Raw genomic sequence first — 19,893 nt, forward strand, 5'->3', positions numbered from 1 at the left:
AATCTTAGCAAGTTAGAAAGTCTTCCAAAAAAGTGGTGTTCAGTGGCCAATCACAGGCATGATTAAAGGACAGGAAACTGCTTTTTCTTTAGCTTAACAAAACTGTTTTGCTGCTGAGCTTAACAAAAAGGACATGGGCAGATAATTCAGTCACAATAACAGTACTTGGAGGTAGAAAGCTTTTTCTATTTTGTAATGGAGATGACAAAATTAGAAGGAGGAGATCCAGACAGTTCCTGTGATTGAAATTTGTAGTGTGCTCAGAAATTATATTTAACCTATAACTGGCCACTAGAACAATTTGCCAAGAGGATGCAGTGGATTCACTAATATAAAGTGCCTAACCACAGCAGTATTTTCCACTGCCTCACAAAGGTTTGTTCACTTTTAAACAGCAAATTTAAGGGCCTGTTTGTAGGAACAGGGAGCCATCATAAATACACTACTGGCTTCTCTTCTGAATATCAATAGTGCTACACTGATTTATGGAAAGAGAATAGAGATTTGATTTCCTAATTCTGTAGATTTTGGAAGTCGTCAGTGGAAGTATATCCTGCTTAGTAGTAGTGGATTTCCATAATCCTCTCCTTGAAGCAGACTCCCTTATTCACTTAGGGAGACTTTAGAGCTTAAGTACAAGATATTTAAAGAATATGTTCTTAAACAGTGGCATAGCCTAGAAGCAGCAGCCTTTGAAATTGTGATTCGTTTATGTGGCCATTAGAAGGCTGTTTTGGAATTTGCCATCCTCTCAAGGAGAAAGAATGCATGTTCCCTGTGGGACCAGTAGTGTAGTAGTGGGCTTAATGGCTTTAAGAGAAGACAATGGTTGATATTTTATTTTTTTTATTTTAGAGGTGACTTGTCATACATGGTTTGGACTGCCTTGCTTTATAGCTGCTTCTTGCAATGTACATTTATGAGTGGGTGTATTGCTTCAGTTTTCAGGGCTCTTTTGTCTTTCATCAGAAAAAAAATGCTGTATGAATTCAACACAAATGGCAGTCGTTACTACTAGAGACGTTTGACCACTTGAAAAAGAGCACCTAAACAATAAATCTCTGACTATGCTGAACACTTTAATCAGAAATATTTTAAATACACGTTTTTCCCTTGTTTCTTAATAGGAATATTTGCAAGATCTTTGCTTCTTCATCACCAGAAGTTCCAGTTAGTTCTTGTGGAGATGGCTGGGACAGCCTCAAAAGAGGATTGTGAGGTGGGAGGGGGACGTGAGGAGAGCTGCATGTGAGGTGGCAGTTTTCAGCAGCAGTGATTTGAGAGAGATTGCTGGTGGCCTTCTTCCTCCACGCTGGAAGAAGCAGGATGAAAGGTGTAAGGACTTGTGCTACTTCTGCGTAATACAGAGAGATCTCCTGAAGTCTAGAGACTGGTTCATTTCCTTCTGCTACTGAAGATGGACCTGCTGTAACCTTCGCATTCAGTCAAATTGGAGAAATACTGGTTAATTGTTTTTGCAACATTCCTGCAGTTGGTGTTGTCAGGACTTGATGCTGTCTTGTGTTCTAGGAGGATGATGGCTCAACAAACAGTCCTATTGTCACAAATTCGTAAACAGTTCAGCAAGAAATGTAACAAAAGCACTGTGCTACAGAAGCAATAAGCAGCAGGGACAATAGAATTTCTTGGGAAGAAATGTCTTTTTTTGAGGCGAACATCATCTGGAGAGTTAAAAAAAGCAGTCTAAATAGAGAAATAACTTCTAAATATTTTTTTTTCTGTGATGCTGCTGCAGGTCTTTGAAGAATGTTTTATTAATATCCTTGGTGTTTCAGAGAAACATCTATCTTGTGCTTTGACCAAAAATTTACATAAATTTCAATTGCTTGATCTGAAAGAGTTTTTTCAGCACAAATGGTGACACTTAGTCTTTTCTGAGCACAGTAGCCACTGGTCATGATGGTTTTAGACTTGAGTGCTATCATTCTTCTGATACTCAATACCTGCATTTTCTACTGGGCAATCAAAGCACTGTATTTCAGTCTCTAACAGATTTAGCTGAGGAAAGTCCCTCCTTTAGTTTTCTGTTATACCCCCTGTACTGGAGTGTACTATTTCCGTTTCAGGTCTGGCTCATAATGTGGTGCCCCTTGAACCCAGTTTTATAACTGAACACACATATCATTCCATTTGTCTCTGCTGTTGGGCAGTAACTTCTGGCTCAAACACGTAAACCTCTTCAGCAAACGCAGCACAATCTGCAAGTTGTCTGTGAACTGAAGCCCTTTGTTACTCAGACTCTTCCTCAGCATGTACTAATAAAAAGAAGCAATTACACAAGCAATGAGACTACTCAAGTTTTGGTCCACATTTTTTTAGTCTCTTCATTGGTTATGAGATCAAACCAGTGCTGTGTTATCTTTCTACACTTGTAGGCAGATTTGTGCCTTTCTGTAACTGCTGTATTTTGGGGCAAAAGAGTGACTAATGCAAGGGCAGAGTTGAAAGAACTGAGGAGAATGTAGTAAAAGCTTGTTTCTTTCAAGAAATTGATACAACTTTGTGTGCAAACACAGAACAGATTTCTTTGCACACAATTCTTATATGAAGGAAAAAACCCCACTTTTGTTTCCAGTCTTTATTTTTATCCATCTTTTGTGAATTTGACCAGTTAAAGAAAATACTGCATGTAGCTTGTATAATTTAGGACATTCTGTCTAGCAATTTGGAGACAAAAATAGTGTTCTAAATTTAGGTATATTTAATGGAATATTAGTTTTTATTTTCTCTAAAGGATATTATTCTGAATTAAGAAGGAAATGTCATAATCCCCCTTTTATTATGATGGAAGTGTATTTAAGGAAATGATCAAGTAGGCAGATTGAAAACTGCTAAGACACAGTGCGGTAATACAGTTAGCAATGTGAGGATCTTTAATTGGATCATAACTTGTTTGTCCTGATCCACTAGATTAGTGGCAGGCTTCTGTTATTCTGAGTAACTCCCTCTGACCTCATCTGCAGTCTCTGAGAAATATCCTGTGGATATTGTGCCCTCCTTTCTATGGAGATGCTGACTGTGAAGTAAGTAAGTTGTTACATAGCTCAACTGTGACAGTAAACTGGAAGTAAATTGTTTGGAAACTATTCTGGCAAGTACTTTCTGATTGACAGTGTTGTACCCTTTCATGCTTCTGTTGCTGGTGTCGACAACAGGCAGGCCTGGAGTTATTGGCAGTCCTGCTGACAGGTGGCTTCAGGCAGCATACTCCCACCAGGATTTTACGAGGATGTGGCTAAAGAAAAAGAGAGGAAAGCAAAACCGAGTGGGTGATACTTGTACTTTGGTCAGCTTCCTTTTCCTTACCAAAGTGATGCTGCTGGATCCTGCCACCCCTTCTTGCTCTGGGGAGTGCATGGTATTGTGTGCCTTGGAGGATCAGTAGTTGGAACAAGTTCAGCTGCTTTCCTGGAAATCCATGAAGATCCTGCTCCAAAGCTGCAGTGCTGGGATGTTGCTATGTGCCTGCTCACACATCTGTATTGGAGAGAGCAGCAAAGGCACATTGTCGGTACGCCTTGCTCCTTGCAGTTACTCTGGTCACCAGCTGGGTGATTATGTATTGATAAGCCTGGGATGATGTTAAAATACAACTCTAGAGTTGGATGAAATTTTAATTAACTAAAGATCATTTGAGTATCTCCCCAGTTTTACAGGAGCAATTTCAGACAGACCTTGTGTACTAATGAGTTTTCCCTACCAACGATCTGTAGCGTAATATCTGTGTGGGTAGGTAAGGCTTGCTGATCAATGAAGTGCTAGGTGGTTCTTGTAATCACAAGTACACACAGAATTTGTATAGCATGAAGTATCTTCTCCAAAGTTGCAGTTTTATGTCCCTAAATTTCAGGTTACTTAATGTATATGGAAATTATAATCCGGTAAAACTCAGGGAAATGCTGGAATTGCTATAGTATGTTTATTTTCTGCTGCTGTATTTTTAAATTTTATTTCAGCTTCAATAAAATGGTATTTTGTGTTTTATCTTACATTGTTTTTCCTTTTATCCATCGTCATTTTGCTCTCTTCCAAGTGATGGAAAGAGCAGGGGTGTTTTGGGAGGCTGGGTAGGAGAATTGGAATGTACAGGCAAACAAGTGGCAGCTTATCTTTTCTTTTGGGTTTAAGTTATGTTAGGAAGATAAATCACTAATAGATTTTTTTTTTTGGCTTGGGTGTCATCATGAGAACCTGTTGGGGAATTAAAGACATTGCTAACAGAGAATTCAAAGTGCTGCACAGAAATGAACATGTCCTACATCTTCTGCTGTAGTAGAATCCCCCAGATTCTACTACAATGGCAATGTAAATTTGAGGTTTTCAAGAAAGATGCTGTTTTTCCATGGCTTTAGCTTTGTAGAGAGGAAATGTAAGTAGTCAAGTATTACTTGTATATGTAAAACGTAAAAATCAAGTAATGTGGAATTTCTGGGCCTCTTTCAAGATTAAGAAAGGAAATTCTATTTGGGAAGATTTGGAGGTGAGCTCTAACTTTTAATTCTTGGGGGTTGTAAGTGCTTCCTCCTCGCTTCTGTCACTGGCAGAGTTCTCTTTATTCGGAGGGATTCAGTGTTCTTATTCTTTAGTGTAGACTAAGAGTTTATTCCAGCTGTGTTTTGATAGTATGTTACTTAGTTCTTTCTGCTGCCACCCAGAAACAGCTTGGTTTGTTCATATAGGATACAGCAGAGTTGGAGCTTGAGACAGTCTCAGCTTCAGGTGAACCTTATCAGCACTGGACCACTTGCTTGTCCAGTCCAGTCTCAGAAGGAGTATGTTGCCTATCCAGCTGGCTATAATACATTCTTGGGCTTCTCTGAGAGGAATTTTTCCTCAGTGAAGGATCTCATACTGTAGTCTTAATTTTGGACTGTAAAGGAATTACCCGCATGTCCTACTATACTATAGCAGCTTCTTGGGTGATAACCCAGTGCATGTGATTTGTTCTTATGGCTCTGCCTTGTGAATGATGGTGTATCCTCAAATGACAGCTGGTTGTTTGCAAAGATCTCTGTTATCTTAAAGGTGGAAAGATGATCCTGAACCTGATCCTTTCTGCAGGCAGAGCTCCAATGTATGTAAGTGAAGAAGGATGGATCATGATGTTCATGTGTCCTTAAATTGAGAGTGTAGTGTATTTTAGGTAAAAGAAGATAGATGAGTAAGCCCAAGCTTTTAATGAAGGATGTTTTAAAGGTATGTTTTGGTTGCTACCCCAGTTCCTGCCTATGGCACTAAATTTACTTAAAAATAAAGCATTTTGACATGTTGGAAGCTAAATTATATACGTGTAATAGAGGATGTCCCTCTTGAAATTCGGTGGCTTCTGGCATGCAGAAGATCAAAGCGGATCATCAGGTAGTCCCTTTGGTCTTTAATGTATCAATTCTAGGATACATGTGGAATAGAAGCAGCAAAGGAATTCAGGCTAAAAGAGAAAACTGTGAAGTCTAAAGATGCATAATAAAGTCTCTTATGCCAACATAGACTTACCCATTGCAATATCTGAGAAGCAATGACTGGAGGTACTGTTGTGCAACTCACTTTTTATCTACTTCATCAGGCAAACCACTGGCACAGATGTCATGATGTTCTTGGTTAAAATGTATAAATGGTTGCATATCAGAGTTTTGCTAACTTCATTGAGACAATAAGTAGATTTACAGTCTGAAGGATGAAAGTGTGGCCATGAGAGGGGCACGAGGCAATGCAGTTGGTAGTATTGAAACCCCTGAATGCCCAAAGTAATTAAGCAATGTGGAGACTTTATTATCTAGTGACTGAATATTCCTCAGAAGTCTCCTTTCGTGCTGTAATGAACCAGGTGTTCAAAAAATAGGAATATTTGTGATGATGTGACCCTGAATCTCAATTCTGAGTTCACATTGGATTCTCTGAGAATGGATGTTACGGGTGGGTTGAAAGTCAGACATGCTCTCTATAGCTAGGATAATAGACTTGCTGGGGACTGTGGCTGGTGATGATTTGCTACGTATAGCTTACAACTGAATTAATTTTTTTTTCAAATTTTCATTTTTATTACTGATTTACTTTTTTTACTGTTACTAGAAGACAGTAGTTTTCTCTCTCTCATGGAGTTTCTTCCCCCCCCGAAGCAAAAGAAACTGTTCAAGACCTGGTGTAAGAGCAGGGGGATAGAAACCTTGTTTTTCTTCAGTACCTGGTTTCATTATAAGTGGGGTGCTTGGTTTTGTGCAGCTCATATTTTGCAAATAAATAGGATAAAGCTTTGTTCTTAAACCATAATTCATTTTTTTTTTCTATTTTGCATAAGCATGTACCTTCTCATGCATTTGTATGCACCCACTAAGTGCCTGCTGAGGCATAACTAACTCCTACACCTGGAGCAGCTGTAACTGCTTTTCTAACTAGCAAATGCTGTGTAACAAAGCAGAAGACTTCAAGGATTCTCCAGTCTCCTTTGTTTGTTTGCCTTTTTCTTGTTAATTACTAATGTGTGTATTACAGTGAATGATGATTTCAGACAGGATGAATCCTTTGAGTCAGTTTTACCTGATATACATAAGCTTTTGAAATGGTGTGTTTTCCTTCCATGGCAAGAGCGCAATTATATTGTTATGTTTACCGTTGTATTTCAGATGAGAAGAAGCAGATGGTTGCAAATATTGAGAAACAGCTCGAAGAAGCAAGGGAACTGGTATGTTCTGGCCTTTTGTATGCTAACTGCAAATTCCTAAGGAAAATAATAGGATCATTAGTGGTAACATTTAACACACATGATTCCCTAAAAATACTGAACAATAATAGAGAATAAAATAATATTCTTGAAATAGTTCTTATTTGAGTATATGGAATATCCAAGAGGAGTGCACCCTCTTTTAATTTTGTGTTAAATGATTGAAGATTTGCATTATTGCTGTAGGTTTATTACAGGCTGCTACAGGCTTTCAGCTGTGGATTAGGATTTTTACTTCAGGAATTGAATTAAATATTTACACACCTGGACTGTTGTTTGTTTATTGCTTGTCTTGTTTATTTTTTTCTCTTAAGACATGTGCATCTACTTCGTTTAAGCTGTCTGACTGTCTTTTAAAGCAGTAGATCTTCTCCCTTCCCTTCATTTAGCAAGTGAGGCATAAAGATATTTAGTTGTTTGAGGTCAAGGCAGCAATGGTAGTGTGGGTTACTGATCTGAGAAGGGTATATGTGTTAACCAAGCATTACATAGTGGTCCATGCTGACAGAAGAAAGCAATATGTGTTAAGCAGTTGTGACTTCACTTTGTTCGATTGCAGCCTGCCATGTCCTCCATCTGGATGGAGTATAGAAGTCAAATGTTGTAGGTGCTAAGTAACTGAGTGTCGGTGACAGCTGAGATTGACTTTTTGCCAATAGCTCCTTGCCTGAAGTTGCTTTTGTTTATTTTTTTGGAAATTAGCTTGGTCTTTCAAGTGTCAGAAATGTAATCTGGCCGTTAAGGTAGGGAAAAGAAATCAGTTCTTGTAGCCTGAAAGTTCTTATGATTGAGCAAATTGAATCAATGATTTGATTACTAACTAAACAGTAATATTAAATTTCACTTTTTTAGGTGGCATAGGAAGAAAAGGTCTCCAGGGTGACATGGTTTAGTGGTGGACTTGGCAGTCCTGGGGTAAAGGTTGGACTTGATGATCTTAAAGATCTTTTCAGCCTAGCTGATCTTACAGTTCTAGGGTGTTTGTTGACATACCTGTTGCTTTTAGGTTAAGAATTGAATTAGTCTTGTAGGCTAGAGCATTGGAATAGCATCCAGAAAAGCTGGATATTGGGATGGCTCCCTGCAGGTTCTACCTGTGAGGATACCAAGGTCTCTGATTTGGTGTTCTCAGTGGGAAACATGGTAAAGTTACTGTCCCATCTCATGAGGATGTTTTGAAGATATATGAAGGCCTTTTGGGCGCTTCCATACTCAAAGAGCCAAAAGAAAAGAAATGTTTTCCAGCCCCTTTTTACAACTTGACATGGCAAAAAAGCATAGCAGTACAGGGTAATGGTAGTGTGGGTGGTCTGATGAAAAATCATTCAAATTTGGTTTCCTACTCAAGATTGGAAGGAGCCGAAATGGAGTTAAGTCCTCATTACTTCTCTCTCACCTTATGTCAGGAAAAGATCATTTAAATTTGTTTTTATTATAAGATTAAAAAGTAAATCTTGTATCTGTACTTTTATCCTAATGATGCTCTTCATTTAATGTACTGGCTTTTCTTTCACGCTTTTGTTTAAGATCTTGTTGCTAATGCTGCTAGACAGGTGCTTCATTCAATTATGGGCTTTAAGCGATTGCTTAACATGTTTGTGATTCATGTCAAAGCTTGGGTTTAAAAATCAATTTGAACAAACCTGCTAATAACGGAACTGATTAAAAATCCTCTTTAAACTAAAGGCTACGGTAGAAAATCAAAATAAACCTTGCTACTGATAGTTTTAATACATTGGTTTGCTTCATTGTTTTGAGTAGTCAGAGTTGAGTCTAGCTCGTTTTGGTTTATTTCCTACTTGGCTAGGAAATAACACTCTCATATATCATAAATATTATTGCAGAGATAATTTATTTACATTGACTACCCATTGATTGTTTTAAAACACTGTCTGCTTTGTTTGGGTAAAATCACTGGTGTAATTGAATTGATCTATGTGCAGAACTGACACCAAAACTTTCAGACTCCCAGGCTTCCTTTTCAAGCCGGAGCTGTTGAATAAGGTATCTCTGGAGAAATCCTGTCATTCTCCATCTGGCGTGGAGTATCTGAATGTTATTTTTACCAGGTTTTTAAAGAAAGGTGAATGTTGTGATAACCTCAGAGAAGTTATCTGAGGATAAAATCTAGCATGTGCTAGAAGATCTGGATGGAATTAGCATTTTTGAGTGAAATTCTACTTTTAAAAAGAAAACTGTGCCTGTATGTTACTTTCCTTTGTTTTATGAGGGACACATAACAAAATTGCTTTGTTGCAAATGCTAGGTTATTCTTATTTAGACACTTGGGGTTTTTTTAAGTATAGATTTCCAGGACTTTGGAATCAGAATAAAATAGCAAAGCTTGGAAGTTTTATAAGATACTGTCCAGATAAATAAAATACTGTATTATAAAATAGAAACTGTCCAGAGTGATTTGGTGTGGAAAAGTTCCTGCGGGAGGAGGAGACTTATTCTGGGGGTCTCAGTGGACAACACCAGCAGCACTGCCTTACTTTGTTGTAGTTTTGAAGGGAAATACTGGCTGCTGTGCTTTATGCTGTATTTGGTGCTTGGAGCATATTGAGTGTTGTTAGGAACAAGCCTACTAGGTTAAACCCCTGAGGAACCTCAAGGATTGGCCTGGTTTATGAATCTGATCAAGAGTTAGGTACCAGAATGCTCAGCTTCACCACAGTGATGGTGGTGTGGTTTAACCCCCAGCTGGCAGCTAAGCCCTGCTCAGCCACTTGCTTACTCCCTCACCAGTGAGATGGCGGAGAGAATCGGAAGAGTAAAATTGGGAAAACCCATGGGTTGAGGTAAAGACAGTTTAATAGGAAAAAGCAGAAGCCATGTGCACAAGCAAAGCAAAACAAGGAAGTAGTTCACCACTTCCCATCTAAGGTAGGTGTTCAGCCATCTCCAGGACAGCAGGTCTCCATCACACATAACAGTTAACTTGGGAAGATAAACACCATCACTCCAAATATTCCCCCTTTTTTCTTCCCTCAGCTTACATGCTGACCATGATGCCATATAGTGTGGGATATCCCTTGGTTCAGTTGGGGTCAGTTGTCCCCCTCCCAGGTTCTTGTGTACCCCCAGCCTGCTTACTGGCGAGGTGAGGAGCAGAAAAAACCTTCACTCTGTGTAAGCACTGCTCAGCAATAGTGAAAACATGCCTGACTTATCAACAGTTTTCAGCACAAATCCAAGACACAGCCCCACACCAGCTACTATGGAGAAAATTAACTCTTATCCCAGCCAAAACCAGCATAGGTGGCAAGTTTGAACATAAGCGATAACAGAAGTTTGAGCTTGTAGGTTTTCAGAAGAAAAGTTGAGCTTCTGCAGATGTTTTGAGGTTTAAGTGCCAGGTTATTTTTAGCTTTAAATAGGATTTAGTGCTGTTCTTGCTTGTATATTAAAAAAAAAAAAAAAAGATTTTATGATCAGTAATGTAAGTCCTGAAAGTGAAGATGCATGCAATTAGGTTGCATTTAGGTTCACACCTGCTTGGAGCACTATCCTCTGCATGTGGAAAAATTTCCACTTCATGTGGAAATGTATCAGCCCAGCCACAAAATATACCCATTTAATCTCATGATGGAATGAGATTAAATGATGGCTGTTGTTTGGCCTAAATAAGCATGCTTCATCATCATTTCTTGGATATTGCACTCTCTGATGCTGACTCTTTAGAATGAGCTTTTTGGGTTTCATATAATGTGCTGCAATTTCTGTATTCACTGGGAGATAGTTTCATTTTTATGTGGTAGATAAGAATTGAGGCTTCATTAAAATATCCCCATCTTGCAGATATAATTATATATCTATGAGGAATGTTTTGTATGTTTATAGAACATTTGAGATCAAATATGTTGCGATAAAATTGATAAGAAAGAAGTAATTAATTCCAGCTATTGGTTTAATTTATAATACTCCTTTGGAAAGTTAAGCCTGAGCGAAAGAACCGAGTAAAACTAGAAACTGCTTTGTATGTTTCAATTCATTACTGACTATTTAATTAAAGCCTGCTTTACAGTTTATTATTGAATATCATTTTGTGTAATCAGAATAGATCAGGCGGAATGAATTTTGAGTATCTGGTAATTCCATTGATTAAATTCAGATGCTTTCCTTATGATATGAGGATGAAATTTCAAAGTGTAAGCAAGTGATTACATAGGAATAAACTGTAGCTGTCCCTTGTGAAGACTGTAACCAGTAGCTTGGGATCCTAATTGAAAGGCGTTTCTGTTCCAATGCCATATTGCTCAACTGAGATCAGTAGGAGGTGGGTAAATATAGTTTCAGGTGCCTACAACCACCAAGGAGAGGTGTTCTTTTATCTTTTTTAAGTAAGTTGGAAAGATTTTAAAAGGCAGGTGAGGGATTCTTCAGCTGTGCAAAACAGAATTCCTGAATAGGCAGCACCATGTAGAGGAGGCTCCATGACCCAGTGGGCAGGTAATTAGCAGGCAGCTCAGTCCTGGTTTATAACTTCATTTGATTTTCTGTACCTCTGTGCCATATTCTTGTGTTTCAGGCCCCTTTGTATTCTGCATGGCAAGAATAAATAGCAAATGCTGTTGAAAGATAGAATATATCTCTGAGGTTTTGATGAATTTGACTATATAAAAAATTGTAAATAGTATTGTCATTAAATTCTGGAATTCAGCTATTTAATATACCTACATACAGATTTGGGATGTAGATTTAGGGAGTCAGTTCAGGCATTGTAGTTCTGCTGAATAAACAAGAATCAATTTGTTAAACACAGAGGCTGGTGGTCCATAAAACTTTAAACATGTAAATAAATATATGCACACACATATTGACACATGCATATGTGTGTATATATATGTATACACATGTGTATATAAATAAAATGCCTTTTTCAGCCAAGGGTTTCTAATACCACACTGCTAGATGGAAGCAGGCTTTCTTCTGAACTACGCTTATTTGCAGGAAGCTGTTTAACCTCAGTTGTACTGTTTTCTTGTAATAATATGTATTCATCGTATTTGGAGTTGGAATCCAGAAATATTTGACTGCAATCAGTCACCTTGTCAGCATTAATAATATTAATTCTGTCACTTGTTTGTTGACTTAAGGCTGTGTAAAGATTTTGTAGAATTGTAGAATTAACCAGGTTGGAAAAGACCTTTAAGATCATCAAGTCCATTGTTTATATATTGAGGACTAAACAGCATTTCTTGATAAAGAAGGAATATTTCTAAGTGTTTGTGAACAATTTAGGTAAATTAGTCTTGCTTGTCTCTTCTTCATTTTTACTTACTAGCTTGAGCAGATGGAACTTGAAGTTCGAGAGATCCCACCTCAAAGCCGAGGAATGTACAGCAGTCGAATGAGAAGCTACAAACAAGAAATGGGAAAACTTGAAGCAGACTTCGTGAGTTTTTTAACATATTACATAAAGAAAGATCTATGAGAATTTTTAGAGTATAATAGTGCAGTTATTCAGGCAACTGAGAGGCTGGTTTTGACTACTGTGAGAGATGAGTTCTGCGTGTATCTTGTATTTATGGACAGATGAAAACCAAACTGGGGAAGAGAAACTTTTCCTTTTGAAGCCGTCTCATATCAGTATTCAAGTTGCTAGCCTTCTGTCCATTTGCCTGAATCTGAATTGTTTCTGTGCCATTCAACATTGTGAGTGTTCACGATGTGGGCAGAGCAGTCAGTTTTTAATCCGATTTCTCAAGGAATGACTGGTAGAACATCTGAATCAGTACTTAAATTGTAATGTAAGTATACTCTGAATAGGAAATAATGGTTTGTTTAAGACAGCTTGTGGTAATGTGGGCAGTAATGTGAAAATATAATCTCCAATCCGTGGAATTTTTGAATGTAATTTATCTTATGTACACTGCATTTCTTAGTCTCTGTGATTTCTTTTCCATTGCACTTAGATTCTTCTTGGCTTTTGTACAAATCGGTTATAAATACTACATTTTTTTTCAAGTAATGGATGCAAACTAACAAGATTCCTTTGTCTAGGGGCTTCTGCTACAGTTATCAGTCCTTTTTTGTGACTGGGATTTGCACGGAATAGATTTACATAGAGACAAAACTGTTCCCTGTAAAATCCTGAAAAAGTTCAAAGGGATTGCAAAGTGTAGGAAAATGCTGTGTTAATTGGCAGCAGCTGAGTTCCTCCAGGGTAGTGAGAAAGAAATAACTAGTAGCAGTATTTTCCATTCACTGCAGAACTGTGGATTTTTCTCGGGTTGCTGGCAGCAGTTTATTCCTTCAGGGGAGGGGATTCAATGTTTATACCTGCAGCCAGAAAATCCAGCTGGCTGTCACTCCTCTGTGCTTCTGCCAAGTTGAGGAGTTGCACACAAATGTATCAGTTAGAAGATGGTTGCAGGTTTGTGAAGTTGAAGGAATGTTAGGATAAAAAGACTCGCCTCAATTTCATGCCATTTCTCTGTAGGGAGTGCGTATGGCCCTGCTGGCTAAACAGTGGCTTCCAAGAGAGCAATTCCTGGACAAGTAGTGAATGCTCTTTATCTTCTCAGATGTGGGAGAATTCACTGTCATCCTATGGTTGTTGCTGGCCTATTTCTCTGTGTAGGCAAGCAGGGAAATTGGTACTTCCCTATTGTCTATCCCGGGCGATAAGGAATGGGATAGTACAGAACTGGCCTCTTTAAAGAAGAGGAGAAATGTGTGGAAGAACATTATAGATGTGGAAGAAATGCATCAGAGCACTAGGGGTTACATGGTCGAAAGAACCTGAGTTGGCACTCAGAGCAACGGAGCAAAAACAATATCGGAAAGAGGAAGAAACAGATCATAATAATGGGAAAAAAAACCCCAACCACCCAGAACAGCAAGGATGGCATTCAGCAGAAGATCAAGGAAAGAAAGTGGACTGAAGGGTGGAGCAAAGTACTGAAAGAAGGCGACAGCAGTGTGTGAAAAAAATTCAGTTTATATAGAAAACGGTGTAGTTACAACTAAATTCCCTACACAATTCCAGCTTTTAAGTACTAACATTTTTCTAAGTTTATATTTAAGGGTTTGGGAATTTTATTTGATTATTCTCCAGTCAAACAGCAACTTGTTGGAAACTATATAACAAAGTGATTCAGTTGTGAGTTCAAAGAGGGAAGAGGAGGAAGGAAAGGAAATGTGATTTTGACTCTATAAGCTGCAGGGCCATTGAAGGTAGGAAGTAGAAAACATTTGTTGAAATGAGAGTTCTTTTGTGTGTTCTGCCTAAATATTGTCCTGAATGAGTTGTGACCTGTTTGGCTGTAAGCAAAGCATACAGAGCTTTAGCAGACCTTTATGGAAAGCAGATCAAAGTACTTTTAAAATAAATTCACTTTTATAGATGGAGTGAAATTCTTAACTGGAAATGATGCTGACAATTTTGGGTTATGATCAGTTTACAGGTTTGCTGGTCAAAGTTCTTGGCTCTTCCAAAAGGCACGCAGGTGTGAGCTTGCAAAGTTAAGTGTTCTGTATAAATGGAGTTGGAATCTCAGCTGGATCCCATGGTATTTGGCTTGGCCTTTCTTCCTGTGTAAAGTAGCATGTGCATTGAGCAGAGGACATTTCTCGATCGTCTTGAAGTGTGGGTTTCATTTTAAAGAAATCATTTCTGTGAAATGAATTTAAAAAATTATATACCTCAGTGTACATCTTTAAGTTTGGTGTTTTGAACATAAAATGAATGCAGAACTGGCACTGGTAGTTTTCTTTTATATTCATCATAATGAACATGAGTTTTGATCTTGTGGTTATTTGTGTGACTTACAGCATCTTGAAATTTGTGCTTAACCAAGCAGTTATGGAAAACAGCAGCACAGCAACATATTTAAAAGTTAGGAGAAGCAAACATGAAGGATGTGGACTGTTCACTCTTTCCTTGCAGGATAGACAACATTAAGGTTTATTTGGGACATGTAATATCTAATTGGTGAGTTTATTTGATCTTGACAGTATGTATAATAATGACAAAATACTATCACTTTAACATTATTTACTACATGCTATGCTATCTTAATGGAATGTATAGTAAGTTTTTTTCTATGCAGTTTCCTATGCCAGAAGTATGGTCTAAAAGGTATGGATTTAAGCTTGGTTGAGCTGCACTTTGAAAAGTTACTCCATGAACATGGTTTGTACCTCTTTAACTTTCAAGTCTAATAGGAACAAATTGCAAGTAGGAGATTTATTTCCCCTCACTGCTAATCCTTGTTATCCTGAGTCATGCCTGCAGTTAGTTATCAGTGCTCTGCAGCCCTGAGCTGTGTGTGGAATGCTGACATCTCCCCCATGCACTGTATTGCACACTGATATTTGGTAACCTATTAAATTGTGTTAAATCACATCTGAGGAGAAAAAAGCCACCTTGTTCCGTTTTGGTTTTCCCTCCCTCTTGGAGAGTAATGGTGTTAACAAAAAAAAAGAGTAGCTCAATTTTGTCATTAAGAGTCCTCAACATAACACTGTGGATATGTAACAAAGCAAGGATTGCATCTCAGTTTAAGGCAGCAGCAGTTTCTGAAGCTTGCCTCAGTGTTGTGCAGTCTTCTATGGGGAGCAGATACCTGGGGAGAAGTATAAGCACAGGGCAAGCATCAAGTGATACTTTGCAGAAAAGCTGTATACACATCTCAAAAGGCTGTTTCAGGTTTGCTTACTGCATGTGATATATCGAAACAGAATAAAACAGTGAAATGCTGTCTTTCTTAACTTGTAGATGTAGATCTTGGGTTTATGATCTTATTTTCACTAGTATGTACTAGTACTGCGTTTTTATAGAGGGATCTCTTCCTTTTCGGTCGGGGCGCCTGAGCTGTGTGTAATTCCAAAACCTGGGTGGCTCTGGGGCTTCTGCTCCCCCGGGCTTGCTGGGTTGCAGAGACTGTGATAATGGCTCTATCTTGTGGCTCAAAGTGGAGTTGCAGACCATGTACTTCTGCTTTCCGGGTTGATTAAGGTCTTGGGTCCACCTATGAAAGAGTTCCTGAAATTTAAAGCAGTCTTCCTATGAGCAGGCCTTTTCCCCACACCTACCAATGCACCAATCATAGAATCACAGAATCATATATTGGTTTTGGTTGGAAGGGACCTTAAAGATCATCTTGTTCCGTGGGCAGGGACATCTTCCAATAGACAAGGTTGATCAAAGCCCTATCCAACCTGGCCTTGAACACTTCTGTTATATTGTTTAAGCTTGTAAACATTTTGTTTTGAACTCTTCAGATGTAGAATGTCCAAGGTGACTGCCTGCATGAAGTAAGTCCTGAGAAGAGAAATCCTTATATTATAGTCTTTAAAGTACATGGACTATAGGTATTGGTTTTCAGATAAAGCATTTTTTTGGTAATTGTTACCTAGAACAGCCAGTGATCTTTAAACAGTGGGGATATGCAATGGTAAAAGGCTTTCCAGATTTTATAAACACACTTTGACCTGAATCTATCCCAGTTCATGTGAAACTGTAACTGTATAAACTTAGCAAATGTATGATTATCTGCTAGTGTTTGTATTCACTCCAAGGGTTCCATGTACTGGCTTAATGTCAGGGCACCATAAAAAAAAGAAAAGAAAAAGGAACCAAGCAGGCATTTTCCTGCAAATCTTACAGGTGAAGTATGAGGCATTGTCCTGGGTTCAAATAGATTGGGAAATATAAAAATCCAGTAAGAGTGTATTACACAGTAATATTCTTATTTAAAAAATGAATACTACACAATCAGTGCTCAAAGTGGGATGTATATTCTACACCAAAACCAGCCATCAAATAAAGTAGGTGGCATAGGAACTGTTCCTATTCGGTCATGTCAGCACTGAGACAAATTTTGCAAGTAATGTTTGTTATCGATCCAAGAGACAGTAATCATTCCATTTAAAGACTCAAACTTGGTACTGATTGTGGTTATTCTGGCCTTCAACTTAAAAAAAAGGCGGGGAGAAGTCATACATGTGTAGACAGATTGTGCAAAACCTGGCTAAACATTTAAACATTTTTGGTGTTGAACAATAGCTTCAGTTCAGTCAGTAGTGAAGATAGATATTCACATTTCATACCTCCTACAAGTTCCTTTTAAAATCATTGTTAAAATGGCAGCTGCTGTTGAGCTTTTAAAACATTTATGGAGATAAGCAATGGAATTTCATTTGATAAAGTTAGCTCTTTTGTGTGACTCTGAAGTACCACCGGAGTCCAGGAGCTCACCTGCACAGCTATGTCACTTATATTCTGTCTGCTTCTTGCAAATACTATTCCCCTTACTTCAGGTGCAGTCACCTACACAGCCAAATATTTATATGGATAGAAGTGCAATGAATGACATTTATCAAATGACATGTTAGTGGCCTGTTATCTTTACAGCCAGACTCTTCCCTAGCTTTCTAGTTTGAGCTGAACTGTTGCTGCTGGATTATTTTGATTTATAAAGCAAAGCATTATTGCTTTATAGTCACAAAATCATAAACTGTGTTGTATGGGACAGATGTCTAAATCTTCATAGTTGTATCCCAATGATGTTATTAAAAACAGGGGACCCTCTGTGTGTACACGTCATGTAAGCATGTGCACTCTGCATGGGCAGGCACACATGTCTGTAGGGGAAACCTGATCTTGTTGACAAATGCGAAACTCTTTAAATCGGATTAGGTTTTGCTATGTGAGTGCTGCAGCTCTTTTGAACTGTGCTGTGGAGGATTTGTTTTAACTGTGTGCAAGATTGAGCTGGTTAAGTTTCAGGAGAAAGAATTTGAAATATCTCACCATGTACTTTGATAATCTAATTTTGCGAAAGAATTTTGAGAACAAATGTTCCTTCCCTCTGCCATTGTTATCGATACTGTTACCTTCTTGAGATAAATAATCAGTCTTCTACACTGTACTCAAACTGCTCTGTATAGAGGAGCTGATTTTCTTTCTCTGTTCCTTTTCTAACGACTGCTGATATGATATTTGGTCTGCTTGGCTGCTGTTGACCCTTAGGACAACTTCTTTTCTATAGAGTCAAATTCCACATTGTCTTCAGTTTGTTTTTACATGTGTCCCCACCTTTGCAGGTTTGTAGTGAAAAAAGGTGGAGTCGTTTGACATTTTTGCAATGACTTTATAATACTGCCATTTTAAATGGGGAAAAAGTGATACAGGAAAGAATGTTCTTTTTTTGGTAACATTCAAGGCCTAAATTGACTTTTTGATGAAAGACTAGGAGGTGGTATAACTTTGATCCTCTGTAGAAAACTTACCCTAATTTATCTACATCTTGAGAATTCTTTTTAGAGTTTTGTGTAGAACTAAGGAGAAGGAAGGAAATTTATTTCACCATGGAATTTACTGCTGATTACATGCTTTTCCTTAGAGGAAAGTGTGATAGATGGGAGTTAACATGCCTAATTTGTAATTAACCTAAGGGGTTATGATCTTCTTAACTGAGATCCTGAGAGGCGAGACCAATGAAGCACACCTTACCTCCTGGGTTTTATAATTCTGTAGTATCACTTACAAGGAATCCTCCCATGTTTCACCAGTAAGATACTTCTCATAACACAATGTGTGAAGAGCAGCCAAGCAGCAAATTTTTAATGTCGATAAATACAATTCCCTAACTGCATTCTCCTCTCAACTGACTTCACCTTGATACTTGTAGGAAATTCTGTGTATCTCTCAAGAGATGTTGCTCCCTAACACCTAGGGATAAGATTGGTGAGCTTTGTGGCATGCTGATCGTTGGCCTTCAGCAAGTCTGTGGTTGTTGTGGTGGAGGTGATGCACATGATTTTAAGAAAAACCAGTTTGTGAAGCACTGGGCTTGGCTGAGTGATTACAAATAAGAGTGCTTTCAGGAAGTGATTTGGTGAGTCTGATAGTATTTGTGTCTGGATGAGTATTTGTGAAAGGCTTAATGACTCATACAGTGCTCTGCAAGGATTCCTATCTTTTTCTTTCTCCCTTCACCCACAGAATGTTTCTGTATTAAACACAGCTGAAAAAGGGGTCTATGGCAGAATGAAATACTTCTGTAAAATAAGCTTTAAAACATGTTGAACAAATTCAGCATGATGTGAGCTCTGCCTTTTCCACTAAATGTGCTTTCTCACCTGAAAGTCTTTGCCAGACCTCATCAGCATTTCCCAGGTAGACAACTGTCATTTCTCTATTTACCATGTAATTTGTTCTTTTGTTAAAACTTCTGTTTCTCAGTCTAGTAGAATTAAATCTGTTTGCTGTTTTTCCCAGCAGATGCTATAGGAAGCAATGTCCATTCAAAATTACTTCTAGCCGGCTAGTGAGTAAAGTGACCTCATATATGGAAGATGAATGCTGTTTTTTTGAGAGGCAGAAGGAGGAAAACTTTAATGTTTCCCAATTCCTTGGTGATCTCTTATTTTAGTCAAGTGATACTTCTCTACCTGTCATGCAAAAAGAAGCAAGCTGTCATTGTCCTGCTTTCAATAGCAGCAGTTATAAAGGTTCTACAGTTGAAACATGGGTGTGGGATGCAATGGTGAATAAAGCCAAACAGACTGTGTCTCACTCTCCATTGTATCGCTCACCTGCAGCCATCTAAGTAGAAGTTTGATTTGGTTTCTATCATGAGTTAGAAACGTAAAGATTTAAAGCAAACAAGCTGAGCAAAAAATCCCCATCATTTTAACAGGCTTGCTTTCCTGACTAGAGCTGCCCTCCCAAGTTCTTTAATGTGTTTATTACTCTTTTTTTTTTATGCTTTTTTTTCCAGCTAGAGCGAGGATAATTTGTGTTTGACTGTGAAATAGGAAGAGACATGTGCTACTGATAAAACAAAACCGTAGGGAGAAGGTACCCGTTTGGCACTGGGGGGATTCATAACATCCCTTTTCAGATGTCTTGATTTGTTTGGCGGGGAGTGACACTAGATGGCACTGTTTGTTTGCAAAGCAAGGCCTTTTCTTTCCTTCCCCCCCCCATCCTTTTTTCCCTGTTTCTTTTTTTCTTTTTTTGCTTTGGTAGTAACTGAAATTACTGTTTCATGAATAAAATATTTCTGGTGGGATTTGCATTTCTATATTGGCTGAAGATACTGTGTTGAATGTTTTATTAACCAGCCCAGTGCAACTGTCAGCCTATTAAAGAGATCCAATGGACCCTGTTTAGCTAAATAAACTAAATAAATCCAATT

The 19,893-nt window shown here is 38.2% G+C and overlaps 1 protein-coding gene across 4 annotated transcripts in view; it reads left to right on the forward strand.

The window, feature by feature from the left end:
• Positions 1 to 19,893, forward strand: part of VTI1A (vesicle transport through interaction with t-SNAREs 1A) — a 271,798-nt gene that overhangs the window by 1,578 nt on the left and 250,327 nt on the right. For all 4 annotated transcript variants that reach the window (XM_057421011.1, XM_057421008.1, XM_057421012.1 and 1 more), the window contains exons 2-3: positions 6,642 to 6,700; positions 12,027 to 12,137. In XM_057421011.1, coding sequence (XP_057276994.1) covers positions 6,642 to 6,700; positions 12,027 to 12,137 — 170 coding nt within the window. The remainder of the gene's footprint in view (positions 1 to 6,641; positions 6,701 to 12,026; positions 12,138 to 19,893) is intronic.

The sequence above is a fragment of the Pezoporus wallicus genome, unplaced genomic scaffold (assembly GCF_028554395.1).
Source record: "Pezoporus wallicus isolate ANWC-B61680 ecotype Strahan unplaced genomic scaffold, APGP_CSIRO_Pwel_v1 contig_3365, whole genome shotgun sequence".
In the NCBI taxonomy this organism is placed as follows: domain Eukaryota; kingdom Metazoa; phylum Chordata; class Aves; order Psittaciformes; family Psittacidae; genus Pezoporus; species Pezoporus wallicus.